This window comes from Rhyacophila brunnea, unplaced genomic scaffold (assembly GCF_057557595.1).
Source record: "Rhyacophila brunnea isolate RB1 unplaced genomic scaffold, BYU_Rbru_1.0 scaffold_15, whole genome shotgun sequence".
NCBI lineage: Eukaryota > Metazoa > Arthropoda > Insecta > Trichoptera > Rhyacophilidae > Rhyacophila > Rhyacophila brunnea.
The window spans coordinates 22,419,887-22,442,527 of NW_028232806.1; the positions used below are offsets into that span (position 1 = coordinate 22,419,887).

At 33.5% G+C, this 22,641-nt stretch overlaps 2 protein-coding genes across 3 annotated transcripts; one reads left to right on the top strand and one right to left on the bottom strand.

Moving 5' to 3' along the window:
* Positions 1–1,751: 1,751 nt before the first annotated feature.
* LOC147075055 (uncharacterized) lies at positions 1,752–5,698 on the bottom strand. The gene is made up of 4 exons (XM_085942843.1): positions 5,500–5,698; positions 4,728–5,083; positions 3,046–3,430; positions 1,752–2,100 (listed from the first exon to the last, which is right to left on the bottom strand). Exons 1-4 carry the CDS (start codon positions 5,656–5,658, stop codon positions 1,780–1,782), a joined length of 1,221 nt encoding a protein of 406 aa, XP_085798969.1. The 5' UTR covers positions 5,659–5,698; the 3' UTR covers positions 1,752–1,779.
* A 3,548-nt stretch (positions 5,699–9,246) lies between these two features.
* LOC147075056 (uncharacterized) lies at positions 9,247–20,356 on the top strand. 2 transcript variants are annotated; one of them, XM_085943124.1, is made up of 7 exons: positions 9,247–9,487; positions 11,771–12,636; positions 14,721–14,888; positions 15,790–17,129; positions 18,336–18,399; positions 19,894–19,955; positions 20,187–20,356. In XM_085943124.1, the coding sequence occupies exons 1-7, from the start codon at positions 9,330–9,332 to the stop codon at positions 20,313–20,315; spliced, it is 2,787 nt and encodes a 928-aa protein (XP_085799250.1). In that variant the 5' UTR covers positions 9,247–9,329; the 3' UTR covers positions 20,316–20,356. The 2 variants fall into 2 exon arrangements, with proteins under 2 accessions (XP_085799250.1, XP_085799252.1); XM_085943126.1 differs by having other exon boundaries at positions 15,793–17,129.
* The last annotated feature ends 2,285 nt before the right edge of the window (positions 20,357–22,641 follow it).

Here is a 22,641-nt window from a genome sequence, read left to right on the forward strand (position 1 = left end):
TTTACAGAATTATCTGACATAATGACAATTTTACATAAATTATACTATTATGTAAGTATGTAGTTCGTCACTGTTCTGGCAGAAAACACTAATTCGAAAAAATGACATATTGAGTTAGTACCAAAATGTTCCTTATTTCAAACTTTACCGTCTGGAAACCCTCTTAATAAATAAACAGTCTTTATTTTAAAGTCATCCTTTTTACGATTACTTAATAAACTCACATGATAGACCATTATTTCAAACATTTTAACAACTTCAAAGTCAAATTACTCAAAACTAGTATTCTCCAGTTAGTGTGTTCTGCCAGAACAGAGATGGTATTTACATAACAGTTTTTGGTGGCATAATAAAATTGGTTTTCCAAATTAAATTTTGATAAATGTCTTCCCTTACCTTCCTAAATTATTATATATTACCAATACAGAATCTATTAAAATACGTCTTCATGTAGATTTATTCATTTGTACTGATATTTATAGACAAAAATGTGATTTAGAGCTGTTAATAAATTTATTTCAATAACTGGCATTACATTTATTATTTCACCGTAATGTGAGAAAAAATCTCTCAGATATTATATGGAATCGTTCGTCATGGTATTAAAGACTAAACTATAATGGTCTCAGCAAACTCAACTGCTCTTCCAAAGATATCAGTCTTGTTTATGTGTACAGATTACTCGTATTTTTACCAAATTTTTTCACTGCATGTTTTGAACATTATTTATAGATTACAATCGCGCCAGCAAAATAATATAATAATAGTAGTAGAACACTGCACTTCTCAGTAATGTATTTACAGTATAACCTTGTTTTTACGTGCCCGGAATTCACGTTTTCCCGGCGATTGCGTGTGTCAGTCCCGATGTATTTCAGTACATTCAATACCCGCATTTACGTTTTTCTTTCCCGCGATTTACGTCGGAAATATTCAAAATATACGAGTTACGCGCGCTTAACAATGATTGGGTCGTGACATTCGAACGGCGTAAGGTGTTTGGAGGGAAAACTCCGTGTTTTTAGAGCGGCGCACGGTGATTGGTCGGTGAGCGACACTGTGATTGGCCCGAGTTCGGCGCATAACAAGGTGATTGGTCCATTGGACGCCATCTTTTCTTTTGGCATCGTGTTTGTGTTTTGTATACACTCCTACTAATTTAAATGTTCTTTTTTTCAATACCCCCCTTTTACATTTTCCCTCCAATTAGGTTTTTTTTTCAGTCCCTTAAAAAACGTAAAATAGGGGTTATACTGTATAATATGTATTTTACCAAATCAGTAAAGATACAATGTTGATTCTACAGAATCAACCTGTCCTGGTCTGAATCAACAGAGTCCTGGTAAACCATTAAAAACCATGCTCGTATACCATGGGTACACGCACAAAGACTAATGAAAAATAAAGATTCTAGGAGGTACCGTATGCTCCACCTAAGGACAGATAATGTATTTCTCTCTATATTCACTGAACAGGGTTTGAGAAATCTTGAGTTCAAACAGTATGGAAACGGAATAGAAAAAAACTACTTATCTAAAGTGTGACATTAATAATTTTCAAAGCATATAATTAGGGCAGACAAAAAGTTTTGATACAATGCCAGAATCGATACTTTTTCCCTAATCGGAATATCTAAATGCTAATTGGCCGTTTCTTGAATAATTAACCATTATTTAGGTGGTAAATGGATCATTCTTGTAGCACCATTGTGAAGGGGCTCTATGGGATTAAAAAATAATTATACAACAATCGATTGGTGTAAATTTCATTTTACTTTTCTCATTTGTAGGTTTTAACAATATTTTTTCTCTTGAATTCGATCCCTTTGTGATTGTTTCTAAAATGACTCTTCATATTTGATAATTGCATAAAACCCTTCTTACAGACCGGGCAGTCGTATGGTTTTTCCCCAGTATGTAATCTGACATGTTCTCTGAGCGTTTGGCTTGCTGAAAATGACTTATCGCAGTACGTACAGGTGTAGGGTCGTTCACCGGTGTGGACTCGCATGTGAATCGTCAAGGTGACTTTGTAGGCGAATTTTCTGCGGCACACGCTGCATTCATAGTTCTTTTCACGCGTGTGTACTTTCATATGTTCCTGGAAAGTTAATTCATTTATTACTAAATAACGTCACAGGTCGCTGCAATACTTCTCACATCCAGTATTCAAGAAATAAGACCCAGACATCTTATCACGTTATGTGTCCACAGTAAGTACTTTAAGTATATGACTTCAGGTTACCTACGTAAGGGTTGCAGAAGGTCTAGCAGGAGTGCTTTTAGGTGTGGTTAGGTATATTTAAAAACAGAAGTAACCACATGGTCATCATGTTTTTATTTAAACCAAGAATTTACATTACGCATTAACGAACAAAATTATTAAAGCTATACAATAAATCGGTAAAACACAAATGGTGGAATCAACTGCTCTCTCCGCAGTAAAATCGGTTAGTTACATTTTTAAAAATAAATTCGTATTATATTCTCGTAGTTATTATTTCGACAGATTATTGACTTTCGGTCACTCGCCACCCACTCTCATGACCCATCATCGGTGCTAGCGTCACTGGAAACTTGCACTTCTATTGATTTTTTTTGCACCTAGTGTACTTGAACGGCGCCATACTTTGAACTCTATACTCAAAATTAAACTCGACCTGTTTGGTTTGAATGATAATTTCGACCATAATTATGCATCAGGTTACAAACATACGAGGTGTTTGAAAAAATTCTTAAATTTCTATGAAATTGTGTCATAATTCATATAGTAAATCGCTGCTGGCAAAAACCATTCTTCAAATAGCTTTTGTCGAAATTTCAGTCACATCTGACGCGTAGCTAACATTTGACAGTCGTCTGAAATGTACACTTGCGCATTTGCTACAGCGATGGGAAAAAACTAGTCCCGTGCCATCAGTTAATTGATTTTACAATAAACTATGTGGTTTTTCTTCTTTGTGGTTTCACTTTTATTATAACTTTCCATCAACAAATAAATAAATTTCATAAAAATTTGATAGATTTCAATTATCGTAGTACTTACCATCAGACCTTGTTGTTTTTTGAAAAGCTTTTTACATACGATGCAGGGATATAGGACAAGAGGCTCGCGGTGCATAGCGTTGATATGTTTTCTCTTATCGCTGCCGGTTTTAAAACATTTCTCACAGCAATCGCATTTGTGCTTCCTAATGTTGCTGTGTACAATCATGTGCTGGGTCAGTTTCTTTCTGATTGGAAAAGCTTTTGCACAGATTTCACAACTGAATACTCGTTCACCGTGCAATTTCATATGAGCTGTCAGTGACTTTATAGAGGTTTTCCCACAAACAGGACAGAGTACGTCTTTGATTTTTTTAGTGGTGGTAACATTTTCTTTTTTTCGTTTTATCTTCAATTGAACTTTTTCATCAACGAGCATCTGTGACCTATAAGTAAAAGGGAAATTGTCATTTTCATTCTTAAACAGAGCATTCCAGCATTCCTTAGATAATGGAGTGGTGATTTACTAAATACTTCACCTTCCTCTCGTATGGACACACAATATCTCTTGATGCGGTTGTTATATTTAGCATTGTCAATTTTAATTTTGTTACAACAATAACGGTTTTATATTAATATTACTTGCAATAATTCTGCCAAAACTGGGAGATTTGAGTATCTTCGGTTCCATTAACTGAGTAAAACTAGATGAATTTTTGGAAATGGCTTGTCAAATCCTTTCGACATATCGCCACATTGATGTGACAATACTTTATGAATTCATCGAAAACTACAATATTCATAACAAATTAAATTGAGAGGTTTTTATTGAATTTCTTATTTTTTTATGTGTTCAACTATTTTTTTCCAAATTGTAATCCTACAGAGCGAATGGTTAATAACCAAACCTTACACAAAATCTGTTAAGACACATTCCCAACGTGTGGTCAATATTTAAATTTAATTTGGACGGATTTTTCGCAAATTACTTTAATATAATTAATTTACTCAAGTGCCACGAGCGAGTTTATCTCTTAAAGTGTATATGTAGCGTCAGGTCATAAGCAAGCTAACTCGCGAAATCTTATTCACGTCATAGCAAGCTGTGAAATATTTATTTTGACTTTTGTCATTATGCTACCTTCTATTGTGTAGTAGTCAATAATATTATCTAGTAGCCATATGTCAAATATCGATATAATAAGTGTTTTCAAATTATGTATGTTCAATAAAAAGAATGTAATATTCTTAAATCTTGTGAATTGTTCGTTGAATAAAAAAATAGTTACTACCTAAACAGTTTACAATGAAGATTTTACTTGCAAAGTGGCATGTATTAGCCAAACTCTTAGGGCAGGGCTATACTTCAGTTGAGGCATGGTCTAAAAAGATTGTGGCTAGGCGATGTGCGGATTGTGCAAATGACCGAATGAAATATAATTTGTCATAAAAATCCATTACTAATAATAATAGTATATTCATTGACTTGTTTTCTTTTTTAAGTACATATGTAAAGTTTTTTAGTCATCTTTACACGATTTAAGAATATTTTCATCTGCCGCCATGACAAAACAAATCAACGTGCCGATACCTCGACTGTCTGTCTCTGATTGGCAACTGGTGAGAAATTTCGTCGCACCTACTGTTGAAAATTATTTGCCATTTCACTGAAGTACGCTTTTAACAGAGATCTTAACAGCCTACCTCCGCCCTTCGCCACTCATGGACCATTTAGTTACTTACCTATTAACAATCACTTTGATTCCAGATATATATATGTATTCTTCTCCATTTTCCGACTTTACAATTGTCTCCATAAGTCTTCTGTCTTCCTCATCATGACTGGACGTTTCGTCTGAATCAACATAGTCTTCACTACCGTAATAGCTATAGACATTTGTGACATCGTCCTTATAGTATGCCGTATCTTTTTCCTGGTCAATGTGTGATTCGATTTTATCGAAATTATCAACAATGTTGCGATTTTCGCGTAGTATTTTTTCATTTTCCTGGCACTGGTTTAAAAATTTCGCTGCATCTATAAGTCTGATGTGACAATTTGCACAAATGTTTTCAGGTAATCCGTCATTTCTAAGAACCTGCAAACAAAATGTGTGATATTTAAACTGTCTTGTGTATTCTTTATAAATCAAGAGAAATATCAAAAAAGGACAATATACAGTTGAATTGAATTATGTACCTCTAGGTAAGTACTATTGGTAATCGTTTTTTTTTTTTTGCGTAAAGGTGCTGTATGTTTTTCAAGGTTTATACTGTATTTTTACCAAATTTTGACAATTAATTTACAACCAGAAGTGAGCTGTCCCAAGCTAGATTGTACAGACCAAGAGTTTATTTTTTGAGCCATAATAATATCGAAGAATCCTCTTCACATTGCTACCAACAAAATAAGACACAATATTTTTTGTGAACCAAAATATTAGGGATCTTGCTACATACCTGAAATGAAATATTATTTTTATGTTTTGTGGTTCTATAAGTTCACCAGTCTTACCATAATATTGCATTGTGTCATATTGCTCAGCACCGACGTGTTGTCAAATATCAAAATATCAGCGCCATTTACGAGACACAGTCTGCAAATACGGGTTTTAATTAAGCTGGATCCTGACTGGATCGAGAAATTTGAATAGATGTTATGTTCATTTGTCATTTTCTGTGTTCTACAAGAAGACGTGAATCTGACATTTGACGTTGACAGCTGTTTGTTTTCAATGTTTTCATTTTCTAATTGGAAAAGGGTGGCCAGGCCATGGAATTCTTTCCCAGTCATTTTTTTTTATTATTAAATTCTTCAATCTTTTGTCCTGTAATCACTCAAATTTAAATTCGAATCTCTCTAAATTTAATGTGCGTCCACAAACGAACGCAATCGCAAAAGGTAGATAATAATTTGATGTTGGGTGATGCAACGTTTAGCTGGATCACCCGAATTAATTTTTTTCGGATTCGGACATAGAGCACAATCGAAAAAATTCGTGAATAAACATGCACTAACTAATGTGTTTAATAAATGTTTTTCGAGGAAGTCACTATGTCGAGGTGGAAGACGATATCCGAAGTGGTTTCAAACACTACTATCATACAGCCTGGAAGGCTAAGCATGGTCTGCATGACCAGTGTTGCCAAGTCAAAATTTAAAATTTCAGTAGAATGTGACAAAAAAATTCAGTAGATTTGACAAAATATCAGTAGATTTCAGATTCTGAATACCTACTCATTGAATGACCAATTCTTTTCTGGATTTTCAAAAAATTACACGTAAAGTAATTAACGTCTCGTTTTTTAGAATAAAATACCGCATAAGGTAATTAACGTCTCGTTTTTTTTAGAAAAAATTCAGAAAGTTCAAAAATAATTAGCGAGGGCTTCAAGAAATATTCGATTGCAAACTTATTTTCCAAATTTTCATTGCATTTCATTTCATTTCAGTGCATTAATCATGTCATACTATTAACATAATCATGAATTTACTCACAAATATTATGGAAAACACAAATATTAGTAGATTTTAGAAAATGCAATAAGTATATCAGATAGGTATGATTTAAAAATAAGGAAAGAACTCACCTTGTGCAGATAACAAACGACCTTGATGCTACTTTAGAATATTATGGTCTTGTAATAATAATTATGAAATAAAATAACAATAATAAAACTATTCATCACCATCTATTTATTGTTTTATTTATTGTTTGTTTTCGTTATTATTGTTTTCTACACAAAATAATGTTAGTTTATAATACGATTTATCACTACACTTAAGTAGGCACCTAGTTATTTTTATATCACTGGTTTCACGATTACTACTAAGGACAATTTAAAATGTTTTCTGAATAACAAATGAATCAGGAAAAATATTTTAAGAAGTTCAAAAATAATAGGTACTTATCAATATTAACGAACTTGTATTAATAATTTTAATATTGCTATAACTGCTGCTATCGGAGAATGCTAGAATAAAACTGATGAAAATTAAGGGCACAGTAGAAACCATTTTCGACTGTCTAAACTCTAAACAATCTGATGAAAACAAAACTATAAAAAGTAGGTACTAGGTAGGTACCCAGTTGTTCCTTGTTCGAGTTTCGAGATCCCATTATTTGGTGTAATTAAAATAATTCCTAGTTATAGAAAGGAAATCTCTCCATTCGCGATGTTTTATTCAGTTTTATTTTCATTCTAAATATCATGAGAAAGTTTTAGTTATAGATATGCCACCATAAATTATCCGGTTTTCGAATTTAGTACTAAGCTCACCACAGTATAAAAAATATTGAATGATATACCTATCAAAATCAGCATGTGGCGCTCTCACTAATCGGAAGACTTATAAATTGTTATATCATATAATTATGTACATTCACCTTTACTTGCTGAAAGGTTCTTGAGAAACCTGACCTAAAATTTTAAATTGCTATTCAGTAATTAATACCTAACCAAATTAAATGTTCAAATTTACTTTATGTACCTGAGCCGGATCCAAAAAGTATCATTCATTCGAACTTACGTGCATAAGAAAAATATTTGAAACCAGAAGAAAAAAGTTTTTTTGCGTTCTAAAAAAAATATTTGTGGACAAAAACCCTTTGTACTAACAATGATTGAAATGTTTGAATAATGTCTCTTGTTCTTCGGTTTCCTTCTTATCAGTTTATCACTTAACAATGATGCAATTGTTCATCCCCATTAAATTTTATTTTTGCTGGTCACACATAGCATAGCATTAAAATATAATGATTATTGAGTCATGTTACGTTATGGTGTGACGTTTTACGTAATATTAATAATAATAGGTAGGTATTAATTTATTATTTTCTAAGCAATGATGATGTCAGTGGGTTAAAATGCCGGTATTGGGTAGCGTAACAATGCATCCTTTGTTAATTTAGAAGCGTGTATCCAAATCAACAAAGGCGTGCGTAAATCTTTTCAACTTTATTAATAAATTCACCATCGTTGACTTAAAAATATGGGAAATAGCCAAATATCAGTAGATTTCATGAATTTCGAAAAAAAATCAAAAATTCAGTATATTGGCAAAAAATATCAGTAGATCTACTGAAATTTCAGTAGACATGGCAACGCTGTGCATGACTATGTTTGGCCTTTATCGTATGAGAGCAGTGTTGCCATCTTTTCAAAGTGGAACTATAGTACAGAGCCTCCAAAATTATAGTATTCGGGGAAAAACTATAGTACGCGTTGTCATCAGCTGTTGAAAAATGTATAGGTTTTTTGTTTCTCTGAAAAAAAAATAACGGAGAATTTGAGAAACCCTTTTTATTTAGGTACCTCTTTCGACCAAAAATGCTTACCGAAGAATTCAAGATATTTCATTTTAAACCAAAGTCAAGGATTTTTTTTTCGTTTTTCGAACAATTATTTCCAAGTTCTCCAAATCGTCTTATATTGCGAAATTATAGTACTTTATACCAATTTATCGAACGAAAATATCGAAATTTTAGTAGTTTTTCCAAGTTTTTTCGATATTCAAAATTATAGTACTTTGGGCGTACTATACCGGTTTTATATCGTACATAGTACGCGGAACAAAATTATAGTACAAATACTATAATTACAGTACGGTTGGCAACACTGCCAGTGTTGCCATATTTTTCTATGCTGATTATAGTACGAAGGTATAAAAATTATAGTATTTCTGAAAAATATATAGTACAGGAACATTTTTCGTCTTGAATCCTTTAAAATTATAGTATTTTGGTATACTTGGCATAAAATTATAGTATTTTACATTTTACGCGAAATCAAAATTATAGTATTGTACTATAATTATAGTACGGTTGGCATCACTGGCTGGAACGCAACTGTAATAGTTGCCAGTAATATTATTTAGCGAATTAAAATTATTAATGTAAACTATGACGGGGTTGTTAACAATAGTTTAATTTTTATTTGGATATTTGAGTACCTTGGTATCAAAGTGGGACATAAGCCATTTACAAAATTTTACAGGAGACTGACAAACAAGTGTGAAAAGTGACCGTTTTTCATATAACATACGAACTTTAAACTCAAAAATCTCTATGAAAACTACCGTTTTTGATACTTTTAGTGGATTTTTTGAAAAGAGCATCACTTTCACTACCATAATCAATTAAAACATGAATTTAGTGGGAGGTGGCGTATGTCCCACTACCAAGGTACTCATTTTTCGAGATTTCCTAAATAATGTTACCAAAGCCAACATTTTTTTGTGTACCATAGATAGAAGACTTTCGACTGACATTTTTGACATTTCGCTTCGTCGTTTGTCGCTACTTTTCGTCTTGACATGCCTGCACAATAAAAATACATGTCAAAATGTCGAGAGAAAAAAGTGTGTGGTTTGCTGAGGAGATTCTACTAGATGCAAAGTTTATAAATTTTCAATTGGAAACAGGAGGATTGAGCGCAGTTGAAGAAATGTTACGCGCCGAGGCTCAGCTGTCGAGAGACTCAGAAACCGGCAGACTTCGACCGTAAGTATTGACCATTGGAAACCCTCAGAATAATAATCAGAATTGATACTTTCAGACTAGGAAGTATGTTAAGAAACATTAGAACACCCCTTTTATCCGATATGTATAATCAAATTGTCTACATTTAAATGAGTTATCAGCTAATTATTAGACTTATTCAGTACCTACCTACCTGTGTAAGAAAATAAACAACATTTGTTTAGTACTTATGTCATTACGGATTAAACCGTTATTGATTTATGAAAAAGAGTTGGTAAATGTGCTGCAGATCCTGCATGAGTTTTTATAACTTTCCATTTGGACCAAACCCAACCTAACCTATACTACCCCAACCTAATATAATCGTAGTGTGTGATAATGATGCATCAAAATGTATGAAAATTTCAAAATTTAAATTAACAATTATTGGATCGGAAAGCATCTGCGCCGACAGGAAAAAGTATTTAATATAATTGTCTACATGGAATAAACTGTTTTCCAAAAAAAATAATATAAAAGCTCATGCGCGCATCTGCGGCATAATTACCTAATTAATTACATAATTAATAAGAGTTTTAAAATGTTCTTTAAAAATAGCAAAATTATGTCGTTTATTCAATTATGGCTTTCGATCATGGATTATCAGGAAAGAAATTTTAACTACTGGCATACATATTCGATCCCTTGTTGAGTTCGTATATAGGTTTGATGTATATGTTACGACGAATGTGCGAAATTGACTATTACATGAAATGGGCAAAGTTTTGCCTAATTCATCTAATAGTCAAGCCTGTTGCCTTATTCATGAATTAGGTAAATTATCTGCCGAGTGCGTGAATCCGCCAGGGTATGGAATTCTTAAACTGTCAACATGACAGAAGACAAAGTAAATTTAATACGGATGGTTTTATTAGTTATAATTGGACATAATATAATATTATTATTATTAGGTTAGGTTAGGTTATGTTTTTTAATTCTGATTTCAACTGAATGTCCATTTTGAGGTTAGCTAACAAGTGTCAACAAACTATCAAATCATACCATCACAAACAAACAATCGACCATTGCACGATTGATACCCAAGCACGAATCAAATCGCGAAAATACCTTTTAATAAAATTCTTCCGTTATCATATCATAGTTCTAGATGTTTTTTGGGCATAATAAATGGATATGAAGGTCATTGTAGTTATTGATTGGTATATTTTTATATAATCAATTACATTTGACACATTTGGTTAGTTTGATTAGTTGCAAAAGACACCACCGGAGCGCGACCATATATTTTGACCAATGCATGATCATTATTTGACACATTTGGTTTAGTTGCAAAAAACACCACCGTAGCGCTACTATCTAATTTGCCCAATGCATGAACTAGACAGAAAAATTATTGCCAAATTCACGCACTTGGCAGATATTTTGCTTAATTCATGAATAAGGCAACAGGCTTGGATTTTTCATGATTTAGGCAAAATTTTGCCCATTTCATGTAATAGTCAATTTCGCACATTCATTGTAACATATACACAATTTCTGACAGTTCGTAAGACAATCAGGGCTGTTCATTGGTCGGCGTATTGGAATTTGGAGGTATACAGCTAATGGGTTGTCGGTTGATTAGTATGGAGCGGTTTTCACCCAATGAGATTTTATATCGTTATGATGTAGATGAGCCCGAACTGAACTCGTTTGTGAGTTTGTCTTCATGAGCACAGCGAAAAATTCAAACCTCATTAGTTCCTACAGCTACTGTACTAGATATGTATGCCTGCCCTAAAATTAATTACACAAACTATAGTCGCTCGGTGAGTGGACAATCGCTGGACAATTGCTATCATACGGTGGTACCCAAAGGGCACTAAACACCCTAAAACCTGCTGAATAGTTGAACTCATAAAGTTCGGTGGATGTACGTGGCAGCGAACAACTAGGAACCAAGAATAGTGGAGGCAGTTAGGATAGGCCTTTATTCAGCAGTGGATCGACCCCAGCTGATGATGCTATTAATAATTGAGACATGTATTTTATCTTGCAGAGCTATGTGTGTACGAAAACAAAGATTTACTCTAGTGGATGTCTTATAAATGACGATTAGTTGATTACATGATCTCAAATTTCATATTTACCTGCTTGGCTTTCAGGCAATTGTTAATGAGTGCTATGAATTATTGCCTGTCAGCTAGGCTTTTGAAGATTTAGTTTTAGACCTTGAATTTTACATATTCCACCAAAGTTCCAACTATCAATATTCTTCATAGTAGGTGCTTATAATTCGTTTTATATTGTTATTTTATATTACAGAAAAAAAGCATCCGAATACACGCTTCGGCTAATAGCAGAAGTCCTCCACATAATGAAAGTTGACATTGAACAGCCTTCGTATAACCTGTTAACTCTAGCAGTAGCAGAGCAGTGTCTCCGTCTTATCAGAAGCTGCGCAGCGTCAGGAATGAAGATTCAAACTTACATCTCCAAAGATCTGAGTATTCTTGATGACATGCTATCAATTTTCACCGAATACCAACATCCAACTGAAGAAATAATGAATGAAGACATATCAAAGAAATTTGATTCTTGCATGGTTGTGCTGACACAAACATTAGGCAATTTAGTTGTCAACAATCCATTTAATCAGACAATAATCTGGGATAAATTCGGCACAAACATATTAAACGCTTTAATCGGACAAAATGAAAAACTCGCTTCTTGCGCAGCCATGATCGTTTATAACATACTCCTTGGTCAACCGAACGTGTTGCCAGATGATGTTTTATTATTAAATGCTCTCGCTTATATGTACAGCGATGGCAACTCCGAATTTCCTCATTTAATAATCGAATATTTAATCGGCGTTGAAAACAGTTATATCGAAAAGCTTTATAACAGACTTGAACCTGACACCCGTCTGCTGATTTTAAACTTGGCTTACAATATCTTAGTGTCGGTTGAGACTCAAGATATTAATGTGTCAGTAAATTTTATCAAATTCATCGCTCATGAGTTTAAAGTAAAGTCTGATTGTATATTAAAAACTGTCGATAAATATGTTAACTCAATCGAACCGCAAGAAGTTGTATATCTGCTGGATATTATTGGAACTGCCTCCAGCATGGATGCTTACATGGATTGCTTGCAAAGGGATGCATCACTGTTTATAAATTGCTCTTGTAAGTATTTTATGAATCACATTCTGTTTTCTTTATTACACGGATTGATTGAACCAGTAAATTCACTATGGATATAGGGCCGTATTAAGGCATTGGCTTTAGTGGCTACATCACAGGCCGCCACTATATTCTTACATTCTTTATTAGCAAACTGCTTACAAATTTTTATTCTCTGTTTTTTGAGAACATTCATAACATATACAGTGGAACCTCTCATAATGAGCACCTGTCATGATGTGCAATTCGCATAAGAAGTAAAACAAATTGAAAAAATATAGCTCCCTTAACGAGCGACATTTCGCATAACGAGTGACGCGGAAGAGCTTATGGAGTTGAATCGTGTTTCACAGCAAGAAGTTGTGGAGAAGAGTTTGTCAGTGGTGGAGGTTGCAAAGCAACAATCTTCTGGCACAATAAGAGAAATGCTGAAAGCATGGGAAACTGTTGCGTCGTGTATAGAGAAAAGCCCTAATAAGGCGGTGGCTATGCGCACTACTAATTTATTCAGTGATAATGCTGTGTCACATTTTCTCCAAATTTGAAGCCTCGGCAAAAACAAATGTCTCTAGACAGCTTTCTAGTAAAAAAGAATTAGTTATTGTCATAAATTCATAAATAATAATAAATAATTTTCTTTGAATAAACATTACAAATAAAAAAAATTGAGTATTTTCTTCCGCATGAAACGCCTTATCGTATTTTACATTAATTTATATGTGAAAAATTGTTTCGCTTAACGAGTGTTTCATATTACGAGTAAGATTCTAGAACTAATTATGCTCATTATGAGAGGTTCGACTGTAATTCAGGCTGAAGAATTTTATGATCAAAACAAATGACCTTCGTAGATATCGTTGGTCCCTATTAAAAAAGTCGGATCTGCAAAATGCTATTTTTCAGTACGAGCAATCAAAGATGTTTCATCAAATATCCTTTGTGACCTATTGCTTGCCATAATGAATAAAAATACGGGTTATAGAAACTTTTCTAAACGTTTATAAAAACATCCGTCTGTCCAGTGAACATAGCAGCAACTGTCAGATCCGACGCATCTTGCTCACCCACGCCCAGCCAACAATGTCGGTTGGTAAGAACCGACATTGTTATTCGGACACTCTCGGTAGATCCGTCATTTTTAACTTGAATATCTCGAAATTTTTCAAACAAACAAAAAAAACTGTGAAAGTGTTTAAATAACTTTTACGTAATAATCCGAAAATGACGAAATTTCAGATCTGACTTTTTTAATAGGGACCGACGATATTATGATTCCAAAAAGCGACAAGTCCTCAATTCAATATTTTCGGGAAACAACGTTTTTATGTTTCAGGCTTCAATTAGGTATTTGTTTTAACGTGAGACTATTTTTTCCGTTGTATTCTATGTCGAAATTAAAACCAAATGGCAATTTGTTTCAGCCGATAAACTTTTAAATGTAATAAATATAGACAAAATAAAATTGGACGTAGCGCTACTTGTACCTCACTTTTTAATTTATTCCGCATAAGGAACATGTTTCCGTGGCACTGTCATGATTTCACCAGATGCTACAGCATGGGAGACGCCCTTTTCAATAATGAACGTTCCCTTATTGGTTGACTTAAACACGCGCGAAATCAACCGAGTTTTAAATAATATGAAACACGGACTTGGCGTTTTAAACTTAGACTTAAAAAATTTTTTTTCGCAGGGTTATGTCGCGTTTTGGAATTTATACATTTTGTGTAAAATTATACAAAGAATTCGTGCGTATTTTTTTCTCGATTTTAACCAAATGTGGACTTATCGCTTTTTGGAATTAGACGCCTCATATCTGCAATGGTATACTACTAATATTTTGTAGTCATTTTACTTTTCACACACTTCGTCAATGGTCGAATATGATTCCGAGTGAAAAATTTTCAATTGACATCTCGGAAAAGATAGATAGCTCCCAAATGTGATTCCGACTAGAAATATTTCTGCTCAGAACATACCTACATGTTTTTAGAGCATCGGGAAAGAATCCTTATACACTAAGGGCACCATGAAATGTTATAACATGAGCTTGTTGACATTGTCCTTCTCATAACCATTTTTTTTAGTTCTCCTTCACAGTATCCACAAGCTGGGCAAGCAAGAGGACAACTTCTTTTCTTCAATCCACAAGCTCTATCAGATGGCTGGAAAAACCGTCCCAGAAAATATCGGAGATAATTTAAAAATTACAGAAGAGTCACCAAGCCAAGAAAAGGCACCGACAGATGAAGTTGGTAAGTATAATCTGGTCTACAATTGGACTTGTGTTTTATTATAATAACAAATCACATGGATGTCAAGAAGATGGTCATGATTTGAATGTGCGGTAATACAAAGATGTTGTAGAATAGTGATGCTGATAATAAGCATCCACAAAGGGTGAGTGGCAGACTGCATGCGTTGCAGTTTCGTGTCACCTTTGTTTGTGTCTAAGAAACTTACTATGAGGTGATTAAGATTTTCACTAGATTGTAAAGCGAATTAAAAAAAAAAAATTGATAATGTTGCTAAGGCTAACGATTTAATTCACTGTAGGCAATTCTGTACTGTAGGTTCCTTCTAACAAGTTTCACACATGCTCTGAGGTTTATTCATTGGTGCTATAAATAAGTCTTTAAATAGATTTTACAAAATTATCATTATCATTCTATAGCCGGGGTTAAAACCACCATAAGTCATAATTTTTTTTTGGTAAAACGTTTTTGTGAACCCAAAAAAGTAGTGCAAACACTAGATATTGGAGAGAATGAACCCAATTAATTCTTATCCAGTAACTAATAGGTAATATAAGTCATTCAGTATTACAATATTCAAATAAATATTTTTTAAATAATCACAAATCTGGTTTGTCTTTTTAGAGGTAAATAACTTACGTGATTAAGCTTACATATTTGTAAACTTTTGACTTTGTGTTTATACACAAATGTACTGAATCTTATTAAGTTTTTCATGACCTATGTGCTTTTACACCATAGCCATAGTATTTATGCATGTCATCTGAAATGTGGCCAAGTTTACCTGTGACGGTGTGTTGCTTCAATATGTGAATACTATTGTCCTCTTCTGACACATGAATATCCTTATAGTTGACCCTTTTTTATCCATTAAAATAATGGTTGTAACTTCTGTTTCTAGCAGGAACTGTGAAAAAATGCGATTCCACCGATATGCTGCAGTGCACCGAAACGGTATCAGAGTGTACTGAATCAGAGAGCAGCGAACAATACTTTGAATGCACCGACCAGTTGGTCGACAAAGTAGAAACAAAAACCAATATAGAAAAAGACCTGCAAACACAAATTGATTTCGTCGAAAATAAAACACAAGAACCTTTACCTGTCAATATTATTCCGGCAATAGCAGATACTCTCGTTATCAATTTTCCCAGACAAGGAAGCGTCGATAGAAAAGTCTCAGATTCTTGCAAGATAGACGAAGGTTTAATCAAAGTAGCTTTTGCAAAAAATATCAAACCAGACGTGACATCGATTATTGGAGTAGATTCTACATCGGGTTCGAATATTTTACCGGGTAAAATTGAACCGTCTATCGATAAGATTCTGAGTAGAAAGGTTAGTCTCGATCATAAGATTGATATATTAGATGAAATGGAGCCACCGTTGATAACGGATTCCCCAGAAGAAGCTAAACCGGTTGACACTATCGAAAATGTAGCACTTAATCAGCCGACAATCGCAGATATTAGTGTCATTCGTAGAGATAGCCTTGCGGGACAAATAAATACTATTATTCCGTCTAGTACTCATTCCGATGTTCATATGAGTCGACAGCAAAGCGTAGAACACGCCGTGGAAGCTTCAGAAACAGTTATAAGAGAAATGACTTCAGAAATAAACTCGATGGATTCAAATTTAGACTCAAATCAAGTCATTGAGCAGCCTGTTAATATTCAAAGGATGGAACCTGTCCAAGAAGTTGTTTCTCCAAACGTTGAACCGCCGATTAATACTGTTACGAATACAGAAACTGAAGCACCTGCGGCACCTATTCTTTCACCGAAAGTATCATCTGAACCGATACCTGTTAAAAAGAGTCAGAATGTTTCGGCTGAATTCGATTTGAGTGAGCAGCTACAAAAGATATTGGGCATATCCGCCGATAAAGCGATGAGAACAGACAGTCTGGATTTATCTAAAGACGTTCATAGCGTCCAAAATACTCATCAAAAAGTTGAAACACAACCAATTCTGTCGCAATCTCTCAATTTAACGCCGTCACAAAATCCTGAGCCAGCAGTGCAAAAGACACAGAAAATACGGATGAAGATTCCAAATGTTAAAATTGACTCACCTGATAACCATAAGACAAAGTTGGGGGCTTTCGACAGCACCGGGCCGAAACGGTTGACCTCTGTTGTGGAAAGCGTGGAGCAGCACGTGGCCTTCGGATTTAAGGCCACCTTAATTCGGACTCTCGGAAATCTGTGTTGGAAAAATGCAATCAATAAAAGACAAGTAAGAGTAATTATTATGTACTAGTTATAAACAAATACTTGTTTAATTATTTAACCAGTTTAAATAAGCGGATCTCAACCTTTTTATAAATCAGTCTCACCTAAATCAATATTTAAAAAATTCATTATGACTAAAAAATATACACCCACGTTGGCCGCGTGGCTTAAGCGTTGGACTATAACGCCGTGGGTCCCAGGTTCGAATCCTGGGTCTGGCTAGTACCTACACGTATTGTTTTTCAATTTGTGTGTGAGTCAGGGTATGGACCTAATATGTTGAGCAAGTGGCTGACATCCATTTCTCGTAAAAAACAAAATCTGTTAATACAAACCTCTACTCTGTGGAGGCCCATATGATCCTATTAGGATCGGACATGGTCGGAAAAAAAATATAAGTACTGTTATATTATACAGATATATTTATATTTCTTTTCTAATAAGAAAATTTAAGAAAATAATAAATACTATAGTCGAACAAGAAATTCTTGTCCATGTGTTAAAACTGTGAACTAACAATCCCCTCCAGTGCAGCTAATTGCATTTTCGTATTCAAATGTGGAACGCCCCCAAATTTATCATTTCATTTTACGCTCCCGTGGTGAAGGTTTGAAGATTTTTATGATAAAAATTTATGTCTAAAACGATCAGGAGTGATGTTAGAATTATTATTAGTAAACTTTTGATTTATTGCGAAAAAGGAAAGGAGTCACATTTAAAAGGATAGCCAATATTTAAACACTCCTCTAGCACGCGTTGCCGGCATGACAGGTACGTCACCGAAAAGTCTTTTACATGCAACTGCAGCGACTTCCTTTTATCGCCAATTTCTTGTTTGAATATGAATAAGAAAATATGGTACTTGCACTTGTTTGATAAAAATTGGTTTATTTACATATTATTACGTACCATGGCTCTTTCTATTTTACTTAATTTTAAAACATAATGAAGATGTTTTTTCTATATCATTCTGCATAAATCACAGATTCTTTTCATACATAAATATTCTATAAACTATATCGTAAATTATATTGTATATGGATATGGGATATTTAAAGCTAATATGACGTGCCTACATAGGTATGTAGTTTCAAATTATCATGACCAACACAAAAGTACTTATTTCTGTGTTCTTTATGGACTGGGTGCTTTCTGCATAAATACGCTCATTTATGATTACTAAAATGGTATTAATTTTTATTTACTTCAGATTCGTGATTTGGACCTCATACCTTTGTTTATGGACTGCTGCAACATAGACGCGAGAAATCCATGTATCCTTTTTTATCAATATCGTAAACAAACTTCACCCTTTTCCTTAATTTTTGATATATTTACCTATTACTAATTGGGTGAGTTTAGGTAGATAGGGTCTATTAAATATCGTTCACTCGGTATGTTTCCATGTACCTTTTTTCTTATATCACCCCCTCTGTTTTATTTAAATATTTATTTAAACTGAGGCCTGAACAATAACGAACCATAAGTGCGAGTGAGAAAGCATTTGGCACGCTTATATTCTCCGCAATATGTGTTAGAGTAAGACAGAATTTCTACAGCTGAATTAAATATTTTTTGAACGACTTCATTCATTCAAAAACTGCGAGCATGTATTGCTGAAATTTATTGTTTGTGTGTTAAATATAAAGTTAGTGGTAATTATTTTTAATTAATTTAGTAGAACATAATGGTTAACTATGTTGTGTTTAAATTTGGTAGCTGTACCTACTGAGAAGCAACATGATGGTATGACGTTTCATAGTTAAGTTAATAATAATAAATTTGAGGTTCTACTGTGTGTTATAGGCAAGAAACAAGGCTTCATATAGCTGAACAATACACACTCTTTATATTATTACTCCTCTTTCTTTTTTTTATGTCATATTGTGTAAAATAAATTAATTTGGGTCCTACCAGTTCCCGAGCATTGGAGAATTACAAGAGAAAGCACATTTTCAATGGTAGTGTGTAAATTAGTCTCGTACCATCGCTGCTAGACGAGGATGGGTTATATGTTCCTTTACTATAGCAATCAAAGTATTTTGAGATGTTTATTCAATCGGTGAATTTGAAGAGCTTAAATACATGGGCTAGTCGAGTGTGAATAGACATGGTTGTCGTTTGAGGTAGTAGCTGAAAGCTGATTGAAATTCGCATCAATCCAAGTAGGGCGGTATTTACAAAAACACATCTCGTGTAGCCTATAATTGTAGACTAATATTCGGGGGCTTACGATCACAAGTGACTGTCTACAATAATACAGTTTTAGATAAACGCAAATAAAGATTTTGCAACTATGAAATTCATTAAATAAAGCACACTTTACTCAACTATATCTTGTAAACGGGTATATGTACGACATGGAACATTGTGTCACCAATAAATATGATTGTGGTGTCGTAATGTGTATCTCAGGTGACAACAGTGGGTCTATTCTATACCTATCAACCGCTAAAGTGATAAAGTGATAAATATTATCAAACTTAGGGTAGGTTTGTATCAAAATATTAGCACTTATATTTTAAGCACCTATCTTACTGCTGTTAAAATAAAGCACTTATTGCAACAATAAAAACCAACTTCGTGTAATTGTTACAATAAGTGCTAATATTTTGATACAAACCTACCCTAAGTTTGATACTATTTATCACTTTAGCGTTTGATAAGTATAGAATAGACCCACAGATCTCAGTAACAGTCTCGACTAATCTAATAGATGTACATATTGTTATTGTAATGATATTTTCCTTAATTTATGAAACAAACAGTGATTATGCAGTGGGTCATTTTGGCGGTGCGAAATTTTTGTGAAAGTTGCCCAGAAAATCAAGTGAGTACTATGTTTCTATTACGAAAAAAAGTCTTCTTCAATCCTTCTCCTCATGAAAATAATGCTCAGAATTATGAATTATTTTTTTAAATGCCGATTTCCAGACATTTAAGTTTTTTAGAAAATCAAGCATTTTTTCTGCCGATTACTTATCTTCTTTTCTTTCACTGTCTTGGCATATTTGGACAATGCTTTTTACGATGTTAAAATTGAATTGTTTTTATTTTTCAGGATATTATTTCATCTTTATCATTACGGGAGCCAGTCGACAATGAATTATTGAAAGAAATGGGTCTTACCTTGCAGAAGGATACAGTTACTAAAGGCATTCGAGTAGTTCCATTGAACTCAAAGAATTGAGATTGATCTCTCTGACAAATAAAAATATTTATGCTCCATCACTTGTTTTTGTTTTATTTTTTTTGTCATTCCTCTAGATTCCTTTTCCAAACCTTTCCTGCGATGGAACACTTCGCAAATCCTGAAATTTTAATGGAACGCCTTGTTTATTTTATAGGGTAGGTATCTAATTATACATAATCAATTACGTTTTAAAAAGTGGGAAGAAACGGTAACTATTTATTCAGTAATTATTTTTAAAACACAATACAAAAATATAAGTAAATTAAGTTTTTAATGACGTAGATGATTTTGGGTCTCTAATTACAAGTCTTCTTGATATCAGGTACAATATTAGAAAGTCGTAATAAACGGAAGTACACAATAATTGTCTTAGATCTTTGTAATCATAGTCACTGATTAAATCAATTAGATTTTCATAAAACATGCACTAATCCAGAAAATGGATTCGGAACCCTGGAATCATCCTTATCTACTAGTTTTCACTTGCCTGTCAATATGAAGTCAAATATGTTTGAATTTATTGCAGCCGTTGCAGCATATAAAACCATTTCAGGTTTTCGCGGAACACTTATTTACATTCCTCGGAACATAGTTTGGAATGTCTATATACATATAGATGTCTAGAAGTGTTTCCCAACCTTATATGTGCCATGCCCCACTTCAACGCTTCAAAAATCCCCCTATCAAAATTTCATAGTTAACTAACAATTTCTGAAAAAAATGAATTGCTTCAAATAAAAAATGCACATATACTCTTCTTAATTTAACTTTCGTAAGTAAGTATCTATGTATATTAAGTATATTAGATGTACAACTCGGAAGAAAATTAGTGCGATCCTTGTGCTTGATGTGAGCTGCAAAGACTTTTTATGTGATGTACAATTTGATCAATTTTAATCTTAAATCTCCACAGTTTGTGATATCAAAACGATTTCTTTTTTTCAGTTAGAAATCATTTACAGCTCTAATGCGCCGCATTAAACTAAATATTATGATGGGAATGGCAACAGTCATAGACTAATATGCAACAGTAATTTTCTCGGAAAGTCATGGTTGCAATATCAAAAAAATATTTTCGAAAATGTGTTTTTTAACAAAAAAATGTACCATATTAATGATTTGCACATTGCCCCCCAAAACATTCAAATTGCCCTACGTTGGGAAACATTTATGGACTCTAGAATATTTATTTGTGCTAAATGAAATAGGTAATAAGTTTTAAAATTTGAAAAATGAGTTTACGTATATGTATACGAGCGTGTAAAGGAAAAAATGGACAAGTCGAATCAACACCTCTGATTTATGTCGTAAATTTCACGCAGAAACATACTAATTTGAATAATAATATAAAGGTGTCTTGATGTATGATAGTGATTTTAGATTTTTGTCCCTGATAACAGATCTATTGATATTTTGGCCAGGAAAAGAAAAAATATGATTTTTCAACAAATCATTTATATTAAATAAAATGTCACTTTTTTACATGATTATATATAATTTTGTCAATCTACTGCCCCAAATCTACGCCAAAATGAGAGTTATTATATGTAGTTTATAATAACTGACAATTTGAAATATTTATTGAGTCGATCAATCTTAAAATAAGTAAATAGGTAAATAATACAATATGGTTTACAACTTTACAAAATAAAAAAAGCCTTAATCGGTTCTATGCCCTCAGTGAGATTTCTTGCTTTATGAGGCCGTGATCGACAGGTCGCACATACAAATGTTATCGCGAGTTATCCTGTCCTATTTTAAACTCAAATTACTAGCCACTGTCGATTGATTTGCATAATCTAAAAAATTTAACACATAAGTGACATCTGTAGGAATTATGAAATACTAAGCCATAAATTATCAGTATTACAGTGATTTTAGTAAGAGCTTTGCTCTACATTCAATGTCTGTCGTTAAAAATCTGCGGCCTGTCAGATACTGCCATAGTAATATCATGAGGCATAAAAAAGGTAATGTTTGATTCTGACATCATATTTGAATTATTGTCAAGTCACTCACCAATTTCAACTGGAATGTGGGTCTTCTTCATTAGGATCTCACTTTTAATGATGCTGTAAACATACCACATTACTGTGTAGTTAGATAGTATTAACATGAAACAAGATATAGTCGGAGGGACGCTGAGCAAAACTGATACGATAGGCTTGATGTAAGTACAGCTGTCAATAGGACCGTAACAATAATCATAATAGCCTTATATAATTCCTGGGCATGAGAAGAAGTCGCACAGGGATTCATGGTTAAAAACTATAGTCAGAGTAATAAATACATTTAACTGACTAAAGAGGTAGGTACTGTAATG